The following is a 20,921-nucleotide window of genomic DNA, read 5'->3' as shown; positions in this document are numbered from 1 at the left end:
GAATACTGCTGTCAAATGCATGGTGTTGAAACGTTTAATTTTGACTTAATTCCAGGCCTGGAATACCTACCTCAGAAAAATGTTGTTCAACATTGATATTATTGTTAAAATTGTTCAAAAGCTGTAAGAGAAGACAAGAGACTAAAGCTAAAACAGGAGTGTTCCCTCTCTGCTGACCAGAGTTTGTGTGCCTTGTGTCTCTTGTATTAGGCACAATCATAGGCTTTGTTATTTAATGATATTTTTTTATTATTTATTTATAATTTTTGTTACTTCTCCTTTTGTATCAGGAAATAAGCACAATATATCTTTATGTTGAAAAAAATCGTGAGAGAATCGTGATCTCAATTATAAGCCAAAAAATCGTGATTCTCATTTTTTCCAGAATCGTGCAGCCCTACGTCTCAGAGGACACGTCCACATGTCTCAGTGGACACATCCACACGTCTCAGTGGACACGTCCACACGTCTCAATGGACACGTCCACACGTCTCAATGGACACGTCCACACGTCTCAGTGGACAGACGAATGGAAATAATGACCATTAGTGATTCCTGTCGTGTGCAACAGCACGTTCAGACAAAAGATCAGCATCAAGACGAGACAGTTTTAAAACGTCGCAGAGAAAAGTGCCAGCGGCGTGAATCTTCAGTCTGAACTGGACGGTACAAACGGAGGAAATCTTGGAATTTGACAATAAAAATTGAAGTTATAAAAAAATCACATTCGACTGTGGAAATGTTTTTTGTTTTTTTTGCTGTGCCTGAACCGAATGAGCAGAAGAACACGATGCTGCTGTGTCACACTGCGTCCGTCCTCTGCTCTGTATGTGTGGTGTTTCACTTAGGGGGCGGAGCTCCGCTTCTCCACACACAGCAGCAGCTACGCTGTGCTCACTGTGTTAGCAAATCACACCAATATGTCAGCAGCATCATTTAATATGGACGTAGAAAACTTTTCTACTTGTTAGCATGCTAGCTAGCTAACGCTGTAAGCTGATGACCTCCTGGATCAGAACAGAATACAGTAACTGTCAGCACTGATCATTTTACAGAGGACACCACAAGAAAACATGTTCTTAGTTTAGATGATCAAACAGATGATGGATCATAGACTTTTGTTTCTGGCTGTCAGTGATCAGCTTTAGCTAATGTAGCTAGCGTGCTAATGTTAGCGAGCCTTTATTTTCCCAGGATGGAGCCTGGGTGCAGACAGGAAGGTAAAATGATCACTGACTCAAGGAGTGAGACATCTGATTGGCTGCAAACAATCCCCTCTTAGAAAAAATGCATTTGTGAATCGAGTCACGTCAGGGGATTCTCAAAACTGGCACACACAAATGCAGGAAAGTTTACGAATTAAAAGCACTTTGTAAATGCAGGTTGGACAGTTCATTTATCAATGTAACAACGTCACAATATGTATTTGTTGAAAATTGCAAATACTTCTAAATGCATACATTTGTGAATTTCAATTGCACATATTTAAAACAAGACATATTTGTGTGTGCATCACAAATATGTTTATAAATCTTATTTTTCATATGTGGATTTTCTTTTACTTATATATGGAATGAAACATAGTTTTGTGTGCATTGAAAATGTGTTTGTGTTTTCAGTCATATATACATATAAATCCCCAAATACATTTGTGAAGTCTTTTTTGTGCATTTATTAATTTCTGTGTGCATTTATTCATTTTGAGACTGTTTTAGCTCCATACAGGTAAGAGGAAGCTCCGCCCACCTACCTGACATCAAGGTGAAGCCTCCAGGAAGCACCACGCCGGCCGATGTCTTCAGCACCGTCCCGTTGGTGGAGGAGGACGACTGCCAGGAGGGGGCGCTGGTCTGCACCTGCATGGACACCGAGGACGAAGAGGAGGATGGCGTGGCCTGTGTGGTGCCAGGAAGGTTGGACATGGTGAACGCTGGTTTGATCACATCCTACAGGAAGAGACACACACGCAGTGTTTCCCCTAGGTTTACAGCTCACACGTGCGTAACAACAGCCTTTAGATGGTCATTTACACACTGTCCATAATAATAACCATGTCAGGTAACAAACTGCACCGTGAGACACAACAGTACAAACTGTACCTGACAACACCGGAGACACAGGGCTCAGGTCAGGTTCAGACTTAAAAATCAGGAAAATTCGGCCCGAGCCGCGCTCTAGAGTGCTCACCTGAGAGTGCGCGCATGTGTCTGTGTGTGTGCATCAGGGCGATACAGAGAGCAGAGGAGAATTGTAAAGGTGCGACCATGAAGAGACAGAAATGACATAAGATAAATACACCTGAGACACAGCAGCCAATCACCATCAGCTGCACCTCCTCCGACGTCCACTAGAACCTGCTCGGATCAGTCTCATTGGAACTGCACTGTCAAGGACAGGGAACCACAACACCTCTGTCTGCCATGTTGCCCAAGTGTTAGGTTCTGACAGAACCTCCCAAAGGAACAGAACCTGCAGTCAACATGTATGTTCTGACAAGAGCCTTGTGAGGAAACAGAACCTAAGGTCGACATGTACATTCTGACAGAACCTTGTGAGGAAACAGAACCTGCAGTCAACATTGACGTTCCAACAGAACCTTGTGAGGAAACAGAACATGCAGTCAACACTGACATTCCAACAGAACCTTGTGAGGAAACAGAACATGCAGTCAACATGTACATTCTGACAGAACCTCGTGAGGAAACAGAACCTGCAGTCAACATGTACGTTCCAACAGAACCTTGTGAGGAAACAGAACCTGCAGTCAACATTGACGTTCCAACAGAACCTTCTGGTATCTTTCAGCCATTAAACAATTACGCTGCATCCCTCACACCTCACTGCCTCACCGTCTCTGAATGTGACGTTACCTTGGCGACCTCCGAGCAGCCGTCAGCCTCAGACACCTGGTAGGTGAGGTCGGTCTCCTCGAAGCCAGTGGCGCTCATCCTCTGGTCGGAGGAGGGGTCCGAGCGCGGCGGGGAGTCCGGAGAGTTGAGGCAGGTCTGAATCAGAGCTTTTCCCGTCTCTGACGTGATCATCGGCTGCAGCTTCCTGGTGGCGAATGTGTACACGTGACCCGTCTCACTGGCAACCAGCAGCAGCACCTGAGTACCGGTCAGCGTGGACAGCTCGTACGCCTGCAGGAAAGACGACAGGTATGAGCGCTCGCCGAGTCAGGTGTTTCATAACATCAGGGTTATCAACCATGGTTTCATCTGTGATGTTTGACATCTCAGCAGGTAACTGATCTCTGACCTATGTGTGATGACCCTGTGACCTCTGACCTGTGTGTGATGACCCTGTGACCTCTGACCTGTGTGTGATGACCCTGTGACCTCTGACCTCTGCGTGTAATGACCGTGGGACCTCTGTATGGTGACCCTGTGACCTCTGACCCCTGCTGTGTTTTCCCTCCACACTCACCTTCTTCATGATGCCGGTCTTCCTCTTGCTAAAAGTTGTGTACCGCCTCAGTTTGTTGTCGATGAACTCCATCTTGATCTTGACTCTTCCTCTGGTTTTCTTGCCGGGTTTGGCTCCCGGCACCCCGGGACTGACCCCGCCGTAACCCCCGCTCAGGCCTCCGGAGGTGGGCGTTGACTGGTGTCCGAGCTCCCTCTCGCTCCTCTCCCGCTTCACGCCCCTCCTGTCCCCCCCTGACCCTGCCGTGTCCTCGTCGTCCCCGGAGTCCGAGTCCTGGTCGGAGCCGCTGTAGACCACCTCGGTGCTGTATTCCCTCTCTTCAAACCGGCCCCCGTCGGTGTCGGTGGCTGCGTTCGGTCCCGGTCCGGCCGTGCTGATCCCGGTTCCGTTTCCCGCTCGCCCGGCTCCGGTTCTGGAGCCCATTCCGGCGCCGCTCGCCGCCAGCATTCCCCGCTGGATCCCCCCGCCCCGGGCCTGAAAACCTCCTCCTTCCGGCGAGCCAAAGCTCCTGTGCCGGCGGTGTGACGACCGACAGCCCCCCGGTGCTCCGAGCTCCCAGTCCGGGCACACTCAGCTAACAGGACCGCTAGCTGCACGGCTAACTGAGCTAACTTAACTGCTACAGGCAGCTGCAGCTAGCATCAGTTAGCGGTTGCTTTAGCAACAAGTAAAGCTACCTGTCCGTCAAAGTCCGTCAGTGAGCGCGAGATCGGGCCGATCAGTCGGAGAACGTCAGAGGAACCCGGAGAAGATGTCCTGTGCATCAGATTTGATCCAGTTTGATCACAATCAGTGAATAAAGTTAAAAAGTTGTGTTTGTGAACAGTGATCAGTGAGGCCCGGCCCCCGAATCACTCCGCTCCACATAAGGACATCACCTGACAGCACCCGCACATATCCGTCCGCTGTGGAACATAGTTCTACAGACTGTACGCAGCTCGTTCACTGTGCTTCTTTGGAACATCACACATGTTGTCAGACATGTTACAGTCATGTGTTCTACACGTCATGAGACTGAAATACTGTGCTGTTAACGGAGGATGAGCGCAGTGATACCAAAAGGCGACGTGTTCTTTCGGACATGCAGCGGAACTACTTTCCTCCATATAAAGAAGCACGTTTCCTTTTATGGCGCTGCCGCTCCTTATATGGTCAATCTGAACTTCAGCCTGCAAACTACAAACACGTGGAGAGAAGAAGAAGAAAAAGAAGAAGAAGAAGAAGACAGCAGGAGGAGGAAGATAGGTCAGGTCAGATCCCGGAGTCTCTGCGGGGCTTGAGTCATGTTGGGTCTGTTCAGGCACCAAGAGCCGATGAGAGCTCCGTGGAGACCAGACTCTGTGGCTTCATCAGAAACACACACACACACACACACACACACACACACACACACACACAGTGAGAGAGAGAGCTCCATCACCAATGAAGCACACACTGCTTTACTTACATACATACCATAGTACAGTAGCAGAGGTCTTCAACAGGAAGTACTGCAGAGGGGTCGTGACGTTTTTGCTTGATTAGACAATTTTTTCAAATATTTTTTCCCCAATTTTTTTCCCACAAATTGTAATGTCTTTAAATACACATTAACATGAATCCAACATGTTGTAGCAAATGGACAAATGGAGGCAGAAGATGTTGTGTTTCAGTCAGAAATGCACACATTCAGCTACACACAGGAGCTCTCTCAAACTGGGCACCGCTTCACTCATGGCCCCTAACGCTGCTCTGCCAATCACGCTGCCACATGTTACATGCTGGCTCTGTCAGGTTCCCCATGATTGGCCGAGAGCCTATTCAGTCCCCAGTCGTGTTGTCAAAAGACACTAGAGCTTGTATGGATGCAGATATCAACTTGCACGGGTATCGATACTGACAATGCCATCCTTTGATCCAGCCGACTGTGACCGTATCACACAGGCACCGCTGCAGACAGGCAGGCACCGCTCACCTCACCGCAGCAGCCCCGACCTGGACGCGCGCGCACGCACACACACACGCGCACACACACGCACACACACACACGACGTGAACATGGGAAGTACAAGCAGTAAAGCTCCCGTTTAAACATGTAAGGCCCGGGCAGGGGCCGGTACTGAGACCCGGTGTTAAACGGCCCAAGGCTAATTTAATCAAGACCGTCATACTAGTAAGGTCCGACGTTACCGGCTCTTATTGTTACTTTTTAAAGTTTGGGTTTCATGCATCAGCATTCTTCAGCCACACACACACACACACACACACACACACACACACACACACACACGACAGAGTGAAGTCAGACATCAGCAGAAAGGTGCAGATGAGTATAACTTACTCTTGTTGACAACAACTGTGCTTGTTACTGTGAGTCAGTGCAATAAAACCTCTGCCAATAAAAAGCCAATATTTTATCAATACATGTGATCAGCATGTAGACAGCCATATTTTAATCCACTCTGTCTGCAGTCTCTCATTCACTACTGTTATGGTTTATGATCGCGCGTGTGGGGCCAACAGCACACTGTGAAAGACAAATTATGAAAGATGCAGAGAGTGTGTGTGTGTGTGTGTGTGTGTGTGTGTGTGTGTGTTGATAGATACTGTTAATGTCACTTGTTCATGTTGCTTCTGTGCACTGATAGCTCTTTTTATTGTTTCTGTGTTATTTTGAGGAGGGCCATGCATGAATATCTGTCTGTCTGTCTGTCTATATGCTAAAAAAAAAAAAAAAGTGGACCTGTCGCTTGCTGCTCAGAATGTGGCCCATCGACATGATCTGGTTTTAAAATCCATCCCAGCTGAAACAGTAATTGCAGAGCCCTGACCCAAAGACTGTGTTGTTGCTGTTATTTTTGTGATGTTCTGACTTTTATTTGTTCTCTCTTTCTTGAAAATAGTCTTGAGTACCATCCTTAGCATCGTGACAACACTAGCACTTAGAGGCCATCACTCACTTTTGTTTCCACATTTATGTTTAAAATAGAGACGTCAGTTTGAATAGCTTGATTATCATGCAGTTGACAGACAGCGTTGGTATCAGCTGATAAGATATGTTTATACATGGCAGTGGCAAGACCCCCCACTCACTGTGCCTTGCACATGTTTAAAATAAAAACATGAATGTATGAACCTGTGTATTATTTGAATAGCTCAGTACTGAATGCATAACAACAAGGTACGTTTATACATGTTACCAGGCCCAGTTTAATATAAAACACAATTTAATATACAGTAGATATATGGTAGGGGGTCCCTGCTCCATCTCTCCATCAGTTTGGGGCTCCTGGGCCTGAAACACGTCCTCTGCAGTATGGTATGAAGTACAGTAGAAGAAGAGAGGTTAACAGTCAGACAGTGTTTGTGACATCATCCATCAATCAGCCAATCAGACACCTGCTGTTTGCTGGTGTACTGCCAGCCCACCTGCTGCTGAGCTCAGAGCTGAACCAGGATCAGGTGTCTATATTTACCTGAGATTATGAGACAGACTTCCTGTCAGAGAGCCGCCGACCGTCAGAGCAGCAACATGTCCACATCGTCTTCATCATCTTCATCGTTCAGCAGTGGCTCTGCAGGGCAGCCCCCCCCCTGGAGGAACAACAGCCTGCTGCTGGGGGGGGGACGGGACCCCCCTCTGTCTGACCAGGGAGAGACCATCATAGGAGTGTACCTGCTGCTGCTGGGTGGGTACACACACACACACACACACACACACACACACACACACACACACACACACACTGACACTCTGTCTCTGTGGTGCGTTCAGGTTGGTTGTCCTGGTTTGGAAACAGCATCGTCCTCTTCGTCCTGTACAGACAGAGAGCCGTCCTGCAGCCCACTGACTACCTGACCTTTAACCTGGCCGTCTCCGACGCCAGCATCTCTGTGTTCGGATACTCCAGAGGCATCATTGAAATCTTCAACGTCTTCCAGGACACCGACTACCTCATCTCCTCCATCTGGACCTGCCAGGTACCAAACACATTCACCTGTCTCCTGTCCTCACCTGTCACCTGTCCTCACCTGTCTCCTGTCCTCACCTGTCACCTGTCCTCACCTGTCCTCACCTGTCTCCTGTCCTTACCTGTCCTCACCTGTCTCCTGTCCTCACCTGTCACCTGTCCTCACCTGTCCTCACCTGTCTCCTGTCCTTACCTGTCACCTGTCCTCACCTGTCACCTGTCCTCACCTGTCCTCACCTGTCTCCTGTCCTTACCTGTCACCTGTCCTCACCTGTCTCCTGTCCTCACCTGTCTCCTGTCCTCATTTGTCACCTGTCCTCACCTGTCACCTGTCCTCATCTGTCTCCTGTCCTCACCTGTCTCCTGTCCTCATTTGTCTCCTGTCCTCACCTGTCTCCTGTCCTCACCTGTCACCTGTCCTCACATGTCACCTGTCCTCACCTGTCTCCTGTCCTCATCTGTCCTTACCTGTCACCTGTCCTCACCTGTCTGCTGTCCTTACCTGTCCTCACCTGTCTCCTGTCCTCACCTGTCTCCTGTCCTCACCTGTCACCTGACATTCACCTATATTCTGTGCTCACCTCACACCTGTCCTCACCTGTCACCTGGCATTCACCTGTCACCTGACATTCACCTATATCCTGTGCTCACCTGACACCTGTCCTGTCTCCTCCAGGTGGACGGATTCTTCACGCTGGTGTTTGGTCTGAGCAGCATCAACACACTGACAGTGATCAGCATTACCCGCTACATCAAAGGCTGTCACCCGAGCAGAGGTCAGAGGTCACAGCGCTACCTGTAGGCTTCAGGCTCAGATCAGACCTGCAGATGAAATGTTTAAATGTTTGACCTTTAACCCTGCTCAGAGCTCGACGTTCACCTGTGGATAGTTTCCTATTTCACAATCCCCCATCAAGCTGGTTGGAAGGTGTGTGCGAGTGCTGCTCGAGTAATCTCACAATGATCAGCCAGACGGTGGCGCCACAATTAAAGCCCAAAAATGTAATTTTGGAAAGGCCACGTCCCTCACACCATAACTAAGCTCTATAAAAACACCCAGTGCCACTAAGCTCCGCCCACTAGATTTTCAGCCATTTTGATTTAAACCCTGAGTCCAATTTGTACCAAACTTTCAGTGGATCTTAGTCGGACCTACTTCATCAGACGTCATCAAAAACTTGTTGATATCTCATTTTGTTTTGATGATATTGACCAATGAACTTTAGAGGGGGCGTGGCTCAGCACATTAATAAATGTAACTCTATCACTGTCGAGCCAATCACCCCCTAAACTTATGTTTACATAAGTTTACACAGTAGGGGGCGCCACCAGTTCAAAAAACTCACCAAACTCAGTGGCTGTTTTTAACAAAGACGTGAAAACATGTCCCCAAAGTGTTTCTGCAACTGACCAATAGGAAGCCAGAGTGGAGACAAAGAGGGGTGTGGCCCAGGGCAGGTTTGGTGGTAAAGGAGTGAGTGTCTGTCGGATCATCATAAAACCTGAAGGTCACCGTCAGCCATCACAGAGCTGGATTCTCTGCAGACTGACGGTTCAATTCAATTTCAATTTTATTTATAAAGCCCAATATCACTAATCACAGTTTGCCTCACAGGGCTTTACAGCATACGACATCCCTCTATCCTTAGGACCCTCACAGCTGATCAGGAAAAACTCCTGCTGGTTCAAACCCAAAGTCTCTGCTTGCAGTTATATTTTTTTCTACGTGTCATCTCATAATATTATGTCTAAATGTAACCCCCTAAATCCCTCTCTCGTTACTCACTTCAACAAGTTAAAGAACGAAACACACTGTCTGTAGTTTATGACGACACTTGGCGCCTGATCAGTAGGATGACATCACCACAAATCACTGTGGTTAAAGTTTTTACTCATCTGTTGAGGTCTCAGTGTTTCCTCATGTGAGCACCAGAGGGCGCCGTCACTCAGCATTATCCCAGAGATGTTTCTGTTGGCGTCTGTGATGTCACCTGTCCTCACCTGTCACCTGTCCTCACCTGTCACCACCAAGTCATGTGATATATAAAGCAGCGTGTTTGTTATGTTTCAGCGTGTCACATCAGCAGGACCAGCATCTCCGTCTGTCTGCTGCTCATCTGGATCACAGCTGGATTCTGGTCTGGAGCGCCGCTGCTCGGCTGGGGCAGCTACAAAGGCAGGAAACCGACCACATAAGATTCAGTTTGTAGCTCTGCCTCCACTGACCTCTAACCTTTGACCTCTGACCCCTCTGTGCAGACCGAGGCTACGGGACCTGCGAGATCGACTGGGCCAAAGCCAACTACTCCAGTGCCTACAGGTCCTACATCATCTGCATCTTCATCTTCTGCTTCTTCGTCCCGGTGCTCATCATGCTCTTCTGCTACGTCTCCATCATCAACACGGTGAAGAGAGGAAACGCTCTGTCGTCAGAGGGCGACCTGACCGACCGCCAGAGGAAGATGGAGAGGGACGTCACCATAGTGAGTGTTGGTCAGCTTCATCATCACACAGCTGATCTGACACGCGTCCAACAAGCTCTGCACAAGGCTACGCTAATGCTAGGGCTAACAGGCCCATGTGTGAAGCTGTCACATCAATACTGATAAGCTGATCAGCTGATTGGTGTTGATCAATAAATGCTGATCAGCTGATTGGTGTTGATCTGTCCGTCACATTTCTGACAGCTCAGAGAGCTTGTGAGTTAACTCAAGGTACGACAGTAAACATCACAGGCTAAGCTAGCAAAACGGCTACATGCTAACATCCATGAAAAGTAAACAGAAGGGTGGAGTCAAGTCACGTGACTAGGACTCAAGTCAGACTCGAGTCACAAATTCGTTGACTTTCAGCTCCTTAGAAAGGACTTGCATCTTGACTCGGACTGCATCACCAATGACTCAAGACTTCACTTGGAGTCGAGCCTCTCTTGTCATTCTTGACTCAGGACTTGGGACTTGTCAGTCTTGACTCGGGACTTCTTTCTTTCTTTATTTATTTATTTATTTGGATCCCCATTAGCTTCCACCTCAGCGGTTGCTAATCTTCCTGGGGTCCACAAAAAAATCAAATCATTACAAACACTAATATAAAAACATGTCAGTTATACAGACACTGAATGACACCTTGTCAGTCTAGACAAAGCTACAAATTAAAACAAACTAATCAAAGTGAATGAGCAGAGGTAGAGGGAGGAGTGGCTCATGACACACTTTGTTTTGGTCTACAGGCAGTGCACAACAGCAAACCTAGCGGTGAAACGATTTCGCTTATTGCTCCTTTAAACCTTACATATACATAAGTTATTACACAATTCATGTACCAGGATTTAAACTGATTGTGGTTCTGGATTAAGAAACAGAAAACAAAAACCATAACAGTTAGTATCTTTCCTCCTGTGTTGTCTCTTTCATTAACTTTTGTTTAATTGATTTCTTAAATAACTGTTTACTTTTGATTTGTTTGATGTGCATAGGTAACAAGTTCCATTGGGTACTGGCTCTATAGATGACTGTGTTTTTTTAATGAATTTGATTTCGGCTTTGGAAGTTCTAAATGACCCATACTAACCTGTCTAGTCTGATAGTTGTGTGTTGAACCTATCTTTACTAGCTGTTCTGTAAAGAAATCTGGTTTCCCATCAACCATTGCATTTCGAGCAAGTGTTAGAAGACTAGATGCTGATCTCGCCTCAACAGTCAGCCATGACAGACTGTAATGCATCTTTGAAACATTGGTTTTCAAAGAGCGATTCAGAACTAGCCTTGCGGCTCTGTTTTGTGCAAGCTGAAGTTTTTTGAAATTTTTTTTTGTGGCACAAGACCACGCATCGACACAATATCCTAAATGTGAAAGGACAAGAGCCTGTGTCACCTGATTTCTAATGGACAGCGTGACATAATGAGAGCATTTCCTTAACACAGCAATACCCTGCCCCATTTTTATAACAGTAGCATCAATGTGATCTGACCAGTTTAAGCGATCATTTATTGTGACACCGAGTAATTTCATCTTCTGAACTTGCTGTATTGGGGTCCCCCCTATGGATAAATCTTATTGGGAGTCTGTGGCCAACAATCTTCTAGTGCCAAAGACAATGCACTTTGTTTTGGTCACATTCAAAATCGCAAAACATGGTTGAGTCATCGGCGTACATTACAATTCTAGCCTGATCTGGGACATAAGGCAAATCATTGGTGAAGATTGAAAATAAGAGTGGGCCAAGGTAACTGCCTTGTGGGACACCACTTAAAACATCTTTGCTTTCTGAAAAACTGCCATTAAAATACACTTTCTGTTTTCTCCCAGATAGATAGCTCTCCATCCAAGAGAGAGCAGTTGATGAGAAACCATAACCCCTTAGTTTTGTTATGAGAAGCTCGTGATCTATGATATCGAAAGCTGTACTGAAATCGAGCATCACAGATCCGACCATTTTTTTTATTGTCAAATTCTTTTAACCAACTGGGACTTGACTCGGGATTCGCCTGTCTTGACTCGGGACTTGGAGAACAGTGATTTGGTCCCACCTCAGGTGGTGAGGACAGACGAGGACTCGGAGCGAGTCCATGTCGTTCAGTGATGACTCAGCTTTGTTATTATTTGTTGTTCCTCCAGGTTTCCATAGTGATCTGTACGGCCTTCATCCTGGCGTGGTCTCCGTACGCCGTCGTGTCCATGTGGTCTGCCTGCGGCTTTCACGTGCCCAACCTCACCAGCATCTTCACCCGCCTCTTTGCCAAGTCCGCCAGTTTCTACAACCCCCTCATCTACTTCGGACTCAGCTCCAAGTTCCGCAAAGACGTGGCTGTCCTGCTGCCATGCACGCGTGATGCCAAGGACACTGTCAAGCTGAAGCGCTTCAAGCCGAAGGCCGACGCCAGATTCAAAGCTCCTCTGAACCGCACCGAGAAAAAGTACTCGCCTGGGAACCAGCCTTACCCCGCCCCCAGCCCAGACTCTGGGATGGGAAGCCCGCGCTGCACGCCGCCACCCACTAACAAGGAAGTGTTCTACATCGACACGCCCTGCCCCTCTGAGACTGGCCCTGAGTTTGAATGTGACAGACTCTGATGATGTCACTGAATACAGGAAGTGGGACGGACTGACCTCTAATCAGGTCAGACAGACTTCAGCAGAGGGCGATGATGTCACAGGGCCATGGCGCCAAAACATAGAGAAGGAGAAGAAGAAGAAGGAGAAGAAGAAGAAGAAGAAGAAGTCATCACTTAGTCTGCGTCCAACGTTTAGAACCGTTCCCACTGATCAGTGTTTGTTTTATTGATCACTGGTACATGTGATCACTTCCTGCAGGTCTCACTAACGCTTCAAACATTTTAATAATTAAAAAAAAAAAACATTTTAAGGACTTTAAAAAAAAAACATTTTAAAGACTTTAAAAAAAAACCATTTAATGTCCTTTAAATGTTTTTCATTGTGATGTCTCGTATTTTTTTTTATTTATTTTTTTTTTGATGCTGAGTTTCTCATTTATACCCGAAACTGAAACCTCAACATTTAAAACATGTTTAAAGATGTATCCACCTTATTCCTGAGGACACGACTGTAGAAATGATTCTGGGCGCAACTTCCTGTGAGATAGGGGAAGTAGCATTAAGCTAGTTAGTCCCATAGACTGTCTGTGGTTAGTCCCAGTGGCTACTCTTGGTGGCTAACTGCCAACGCTGGTTCTTTTCCAAGTCATTTTCCTTCAGTTTATATTTAACAAATATTTAACTAATGTTAACTCAGCATTTTCTAAAATGTCTCTGTGGAGCTCTGGTACCTGTTGCACTGTCTGTGTCTGTGACGACTAACAACCAGTCTGAGCTACATTTGTGTCTTCAGCAACTGTGTGTTGAACATGTGACCAGGACAAAAAGGGATTGTTCCTGTTGCCATGGTTACTGTTGACATGAGAAATAGAACCACAAGAGTTTAAATCAGAGTTATCAGCAGAGAATGACACGTAGACTGACAGGTGCATCACTCAGCGTCAGTACATGATATCCCTGTCTTTCCCCGTCTGACTTCAGTCTCAACCTACATTAGAAAATAAACTGTGAAATATGTATTTAATCATCAGGGCTGAGAATGTGTCACTGATTTAATGTACTGCCTTTATATCATATAAACACATGAAGTTATTTATATCACTGTGACTGAAGTCTGCTGCTGAATTCAGCTTCATGTTTCACGCAGAACAGTTTTTAATAAATCAGAGGTTAACAAAACATGTAAACTGCGTGGTTAACACAGACGAGCGGAGGGTTGGCTGGAAACATCACATTTATTCACTTAACATGGAGCTACAGTTAATACTGAGTTATGTGTTAGTGTCTCTTAATACAGTAAGTCATCAGAAATCATAAACCATCTTTAGAAGGAGCAGATGTTACCTTAAGCTGCTCGGGACATGTTAAAGTTAACAATGTTCTAATGGAGCTAACAGTTAGCACGCTTGGTTGCTTTGAGATGGCAGAGGTATGATCACATGATCCTGTTTGAGTGATAACAGGTGATGTGTTCCACCTTTTATTTCCCTCTTGGAAAGAAGAATAGTGTACTGTAAACAAACTGTAAACAAGCTGTAGACAAACTGTAAACAAGCTGTAAATAAGCTGTAAACAAACTGTAAACAAGCTGTAAACAAACCTTTAAACAAACTGTAAACAAACTGTAAACAAGCTGTAAATAAGCTGTAAACAAACTGTAAACAAGCTGTAAACAAACTTTAAACAAACTGTAAACAAGCTGTTAAAAAAAAACTGTTACCATTGGAAATCGCTGGTTTCAGTGCAGAGACAGAAGTTGCACCCATAAGTCATGCAAGGTATCATGGGTAACATTTTTAAATATTAATAAACATGAATAAATGTGAAGAATTTAAATCAGTGTAAACATTCTGAATCATCTGTGACATAAAGTCTGTTTTTATTTGATCTTTTATTTCCTTTAATTTGAGGTTTTTATCATGAAGGTCAGATCTGGATTATTGATTGAGCTGCTGATCTGATCAGTGTATTGATTATTAATGGAGCTGCTGATCTGATCGGTGTATTGATTATTGATGGAGCTGCTGATCTGATCAGTGTATTGATTATTGATGGAGCTGCTGATCAGAGGTCTGAACTGTGAAACCAGTTCATCTTCCCCAGGATATCTTGGTTAACCGTCTGCTGAACCCGTCACATCGTCCGTCAATCACAGGTGTGTCATGTTATTCTGATGAATCACAGGTGTGCCAGGTTATTGTGATGAATCACAGGTGTGTCATGTTATTGTGATGAATCACAGGTGTGTCATGTTATTGTGAAGAATCACAGGTGTGTCATGTTATTGTGATGAATCACAGGTGTGTCAGGTTATTGTGATGAATCACAGGTGTGTCATGTTATTGTGAAGAATCACAGGTGTGTCATGTTATTGTGAAGAATCACAGGTGTGTCAGGTTATTGTGATGAATTACAGGTGTCAAATTTCAACATTGTCACTGAAATAAACTTTATATCCGTTAAATCATTCGTTCAGTGTTTGAATGATCTCTTTTGAAATACTGAACTGATTCTAACTGACCGATAACAGGTTCCTGTCTGTCACCTGAGACTCTGGACATGTGTCCATTGATACTTTTGTCTTCAGTGATCTGATTGGTCAGAGGTCGGACTGCTGACAGGATGTTATCAGGGCCCTATTTCAGAAAGCAGGCTCAGCAAACTCTGATCCTGATCTCTGAGCTGACTGAGCCTGAGTTGAGAAACAGAGCAGCTGATCAGAATCAGTTCAGTGAGCTCTGAGTCTGTTCAGCCTGAAGGAAGCTGGTTCACAGTGAGCACCAACAGACATCATCAGTAGAGTGCAGATAACGTGATTCTCAGAGACAGGAAGTGGAGTTAAAAGCAGAGCCACTGATTTCATCCAAAACTGAATCAGAGATTTGAAGACATGAAAAATCAATGTGTTCCATCAGCTGAACAGAGTGAGGTGTGATGGGAACAGCCTGCAGAGCGTGTTCATATGTGAAGTGATGTGATGTCATGTCATGTGATGAGCTCATGTGTCTAACATACAGAAACATGTTTATATCTTAACAGTGTTCATATATTTGAATATAATGTATTCAGCTGTAATGTGATGGAGCCCAAACACACTGGGCACAAACTCAACATCAAACACAAAGGCTGCAGGCTGGGTTTGAACCTGTGACCGCTGCGTCTGATCAATTCAATTCAATTCAATTCAATTCAATTTTATTTATAAAGCCCAATATCACAAATCACAATTTGCCTCACAGGGCTTTACAGCATACGACATCCCTCTGTCCTTATGACCCTCACAGCGGATAAGGAAAAACTCCCCAAAAAAACCCTTTAACGGGGAAAAAAAACGGTAGAGATCACGGGGCGTCCGCTCCATCCACTGAACCACCGATTCTCCGTGGTAATTACTTTAATAATGGATTGTGATTTATGTCCAGGGAAAACCACAACAAGGGTCCAAAGTCTTTTCAGAGCCTGCTTTCTGAAATAGGGCCCAGGTCAGCTGTTTAGCATCAGTTACCATGGTGATTTATCCTGATAAAAAGAGAACCGGCTTCATAGTACTGAGACCCTCAGAGTTAACCCTGAAAGTAGAATAGAACAGAAAGCCTTTATTGTCATTGCATAGGAACAAAAGGATGCTACATATACAACAAAATGGCAGGGGCTACTTCTGATGTGCAGACAAGTACAGATAATTAGCGTTTGCATAGCAAACAACATTAATGCAACAAGATTGTTGCGTAAGGGGAGCCTGTACTCAGTGTCCAGGTGGAGGAGAGGTGGGGTCCAAGTTTCACTGTCTGGGGCCGGTTACCTCCTGACTCCAAATCCATCTTCACAGTCCAGACCTCAGGACTGCACCCTGCTGACTGCTGGACTGTACAACAGCAAACCTGCAACACTGTGAGAGGGACCTCACCATATTATATTTTATTAATATCATCATAATAACATCATCATTAATAATAATGATGATGATAATAATAATACACATGACCCTGATGAAGGCCACAAGCCGAAACGTGTCGGTCAATAAAATTGTTTTTCATACCACAAGTGTTGCTGGAGCTCTTTTGACATTGTCCAGTGTTTCCTCACTCTCCATGCACCTTGTGAATCAGTGAAGTTGTGCCAGAGACCACTTTCTACTTCAATAATACACACACACACACACACACACACACACACATATCTATGTAGTGTCTGTTTGAGCTGCTCTCCTCTTCATCACCACGCGGCCGAAGTTCTCCGGCAGAAGCCGAGCAGCTCCGATGAGGCGTCAGAAGGAGAGTCAGATTGGCTCCCTCCTCCTCCTCCTCCTCCTCCTCCTCGTCTCAGCATCCATTCCCGGTCGGAGGATCGGAGGATGAGTCTCGTGTCCGCCGCTCTGTGACGGAGGAGCCTTGGAACGACGAAGCGGACACCGGAGCGGAAGTGTCCTCAGCCCGCGGTGAGTCCCATCGATCCGTTATCGGTTTGGAGATGACGAGTTATCGACGGATCAGAGCTGTGATCGATCCGTGGCTCGTGACAGTCTCTGCACACACACACACACACACACACACACACACACTGATCAGAGACCTGTCAGTCATCCGGTCCAGCGATGACATCATCAGCGGTCACTCCGCGAGGCCCCTGATGGACGCAGATCGACTGATCAGCTGTGTGTGGACAGGCCCGAGCGCGCGCACACACACACACACACACACACACACACACACACACACTTTGCCGAAACGACTGCATGACGTAATGCAACCAGACTGCTTCAGTGATGTGTTTGATTACTTCAAACACATCAAATTGATTGCTTCAGGTTCTGTTCAGAGAGATAATCTTCACTAATAAACTTTATGATTATTGAAGTACAAAGCTAATGTTACGGCCTATTTCCACCAGATGCGTGTCGGTTGCGTCAACGCTCCGGCACGGCAGCGGAGCCGATAGGATTCAATTCTGGTCAATGTGTGTGTTTCCACCGGCTGCGGCTGTGCTGCGTTCCGGCTCCGTCACAGCTCCGGAGCCCTCCGCAACAGATATGCAGGACTTCTATTTTTGCCGGACGCCGGAGCACAATAAAACATCCGGTTAATTTTCAAAATAAAATACACAGTGTTCACGGCGGATCATATTTCCCTGCACTACACCTTGAAAACTACATAATGGGCAGAGGCAGGCCTGAAGTCAACAGGTCAGAGGTTTTCAAATGTCATTTCACCCCGTTGACACCATGGACGAGGAGATATTAATCATGTCACCCCGTTGACACCATGGACGAGGAGATATTAATCATGGTAGTGCACCGAGATGTCTTCCGGCATTGCTGCACCGCACCGCACAGCAAACACAGCCGGTGGGTATTGACGGACGGCGGAGCACGCAGCGGATAACCAGCGCTGCCGTTCTGCAACGGACACATCCAGTGGAAATCCAGCGTTAGGCTGTAAACTACCTACACCACAGTCACATGACTTACCATCACCACGGTCACGTGACTTAACGTCACCAGGGTCACATGACTTAACGTCACCAGGGTCACATGACTTAATTTGACCACGGTCACATGACTTACCATCACCACGGTCACATGACTTAACGTCACCACAGTCACATGACTTACCATCACCACAGTCACATGACTTACCATCACCACGGTCACATGACTTAACGTCACCAGGGTCACATGACTTAATTTGACCACGGTCACATGACTTAACGTCACCACAGTCACATGACTTACCATCACCACAGTCACATGACTTACCATCACCACGGTCACATGACTTAACGTCACCACAGTCACATGACTTAACGTCAGCATAGTCACATGACTTACCATCACCACGGTCACATGACTTAACGTCACCAGGGTCACATGACTTAATTTGACCACGGTCACATGACTTAACAACACCACGGTCACATGACTTACCGTCACCACGGTCACATGACTTAACGTCACCACGGTCACATGACTTAACGTCACCACAGTCTCATGACTGAACGTCACCACGGTCACATGACTTAATGTCACCATGGTCACATGACTTAATGTCACCAGTCACATGAATTAACGTCACCACGGTCACATTACTTAATGTCACCAGTCACATGACTTAATGTCACCAGTCACATGACTTAATGTCACCACAGTCACATGACTTAATGTCACCACAGTCACATGACTTAATGTCACCACAGTCACATGACCTAACGTCACCACGGTCACATGACTTACCATCACATGACTTAATGTCACCACGTTCACATGACTTAATGTCACCACGGTCACATGACTTAATGTCACCAGTCACATGAATTAACATCACCACGGTCACATGACTTAATGTCACCAGTCACATGACTTAATGTCACCAGTCACATGACTTAATGTCACCACGTTCACATGACTTCATGTCACCACGGTCACATGACTTAATGTCACCAGTCACATGAATTAATGTCACCACAGTCACATGACTTAATGTCACCAGTCACATGACTTAATGTCACCGCAGTCACATGACTTAATGTCACCACAGTCACATGACTTACCATCACCACAGTCACATGACTTAACGTCACCACGGTTACATGACTTAATGTCACCACGGTCACATTACTTAATGTCATCACAGTCACATGACTTGACGTCGCCACATTACTTAATGTCACCAGTCACATGACTTAACGTCACCACAGTCACATGACTTAACGTCACCACGGTCACATGACTTACCGTCATCACGGTCACATCACTTAATGTTACCACGGTCACATGACTTAATGTCATCACAGTCACATGACTTGATGTCACCACGGTCACATGACTTAACGTCATCACGGTCACATGACTTAACGTCACCACGGTCACATGACTTAACGTCACCACGGTCACATGACTTAATGTCACCACGGTCACATGACTTAACATCACCACGCTCACATGACTTACCGTCACCACAGTCACATGACTTACCGTCACCACCACAGTGAGACTGTAAAGTCGTGTTGGGCGTGATGACGTCCTGTAGTCTCATCTTGTCAGAGACACATAAAGCTGTAACTGACAGTGAGGTATTTATCGACGTCTCTTCAGCTGGTGTTAACTGAAGACATTATTTCACACATCTTGACTTCAAGACCAGGGAACAGGAAGTGCTAACATGCTAGCATGCTAACTCCTTCCTGCGGGTCAAACAGATCAAATCTGATTTGATTGTAGAGCTGCGTTCAAAAGAGCATTCTCTGTTGATCATCAGGCTGCTACTGCAGGAAAGAGCCACACAGTGACATGGCTAACTGTTAGCATCACACGGCTAACGTTAGCCAACAGTAATAGGTTTAACGACAGAGTGGAGACATTTCAGTGTCAGTATGAGATGAACGGCTCAGTGTCAGACATTTGCTGCTGCAATGCTTCTGCTCAGGTGACGAAATATGATGAGTAGTGAAGACATCATGTTGTGCTGCGTTAGCTCGTGCTAAGGGACTGTTCGTTATTGATGAGGGGGGAGGGGTGGAACAAAAAGGACGAGGCGTATTTTTACAAACACTGGGGAGGGACGTACATTTTTCTTGTTGACATAAGGGCAGGGCTTACAGACAGTTTTTAGACGAAATCTCTCCGTGGGTTTGGAGGTCGATTTCAGTCAGAACCTCTAACATCAGAAATTATCGTTTGATTTTCACATTTCTGACGGTCCATGAACACATCATGTGATGTTCTGTTGGAGCTCTGATCAGGATCAGAACCAGAAACAGGGATCAACAGGTCCCCACAAAGACTGCAGGATCAGATGGTATGTGTGTTTGTGTGTGAGTGAGTGTCTGAGCATGCTCAGTATGTACAGGAGGGCTGGTTTCCATGGTTACCACTGTTTCAGCAGCGGAGCTGTAAAAGGAGGTGAAAGAAGAGACAGGAAGTCTGTTTCGCGTTATAGTAAACAACAACAACAACAGTTACTGACTGATTAGTGTTACCATCTGCCACATCCAGACTGCTGTCTGTGTGTCTGTCTGTGTGTCTGTCTGTCTGTGTGTCTGTCTGTGTGTCTGTCTGTCTGTCTGTGTGTCTGTCAAACAAACTGATGATGTCTTCTCATAGCTTTATCAGTCTGTCCTCCTGACTGTCTCCACCTGTCTGTCTCTTCCTGTCTCTCTGTCTCTACATGTCTGTCTCTAGAGGTGGAGTGGATCCCGACCAAAGAGAGGACATTAGTGGGGACACTCACGTCCTTCTTCTTCACCTTTGGTCAGATGATCCTGGCGGGGCTCTCCTATTGGCTGAGAGACTGGAGGAAGCTGCAGGTCACTGTCTGCGCTCCTCAGTTCCTGTTTTTTGCCTGGAGCTGGTCAGTGTGGACGCCTGTCTGCTCTCTGATTGGTCAGAGGGTTCTGATGTGTCTGCTCTCTGATTGGTCAGAGGGATCAAATGTGTCTGCTCTCTGATTGGTCAGAGGGATCTGATGTGTCTGCTCTCTGATTGGTCAGAGGGATC

At 46.1% G+C, this 20,921-nt stretch overlaps 2 protein-coding genes across 6 annotated transcripts in view; one reads left to right on the top strand and one right to left on the bottom strand.

The window, feature by feature from the left end:
• Positions 1-4,278, bottom strand: part of LOC126389683 (serum response factor-like) — a 15,245-nt gene extending 10,967 nt beyond the window's left edge. For 2 of the 5 annotated variants that reach the window (XR_007569884.1, XM_050043467.1), the window contains exons 1-3: positions 3,427-4,273; positions 2,850-3,140; positions 1,751-1,946 (exon numbers count right to left, since the gene is read on the bottom strand). Coding sequence is in view for 4 of the 5 variants with exons in the window: in XM_050043467.1 (XP_049899424.1) it covers positions 1,751-1,946; positions 2,850-3,140; positions 3,427-3,873 (934 nt within the window). In the remaining variant the exon portion in view is untranslated. Of the gene's footprint in view, positions 1-1,750; positions 1,947-2,849; positions 3,141-3,426 lie in introns of all 5 variants that reach the window. The other 3 variants (XM_050043469.1, XM_050043470.1, XM_050043468.1) reach the window with 3 other exon arrangements.
• A 386-nt stretch (positions 4,279-4,664) lies between these two features.
• LOC126389686 (opsin-5-like) lies at positions 4,665-12,736 on the top strand. The gene is made up of 6 exons (XM_050043472.1): positions 4,665-7,094; positions 7,181-7,386; positions 8,053-8,152; positions 9,448-9,552; positions 9,636-9,859; positions 11,994-12,736. The coding sequence occupies exons 1-6, from the start codon at positions 6,890-6,892 to the stop codon at positions 12,447-12,449; spliced, it is 1,296 nt and encodes a 431-aa protein (XP_049899429.1). The 5' UTR covers positions 4,665-6,889; the 3' UTR covers positions 12,450-12,736.
• Positions 12,737-20,921: the final 8,185 nt, after the last annotated feature.

Source organism: Epinephelus moara, chromosome 5 (genome assembly GCF_006386435.1).
Source record: "Epinephelus moara isolate mb chromosome 5, YSFRI_EMoa_1.0, whole genome shotgun sequence".
Taxonomy (NCBI): Eukaryota; Metazoa; Chordata; class Actinopteri; order Perciformes; family Serranidae; genus Epinephelus; species Epinephelus moara.
This window is presented reverse-complemented; position numbering and strand designations above follow the sequence as displayed.

What these genes read in the sequence shown, in the direction of transcription:
- LOC126389686 (XM_050043472.1), top strand. Translation starts at nt 6,890, where the DNA reads ATGAGACAGACTTCCTGTCAGAGAGCCGCCGACCGTCAGAGCAGCAAC. An exon ending in AGGCTGTCACCCGAGCAGAG is followed by an intron (nt 8,153 to 9,447) that starts GTCAGAGGTCAC and finishes GTTATGTTTCAG; the next exon opens with CGTGTCACATCAGCAGGACC. An exon ending in CGGCTGGGGCAGCTACAAAG is followed by an intron (nt 9,553 to 9,635) that starts GCAGGAAACCGA and finishes CCCTCTGTGCAG; the next exon opens with ACCGAGGCTACGGGACCTGC.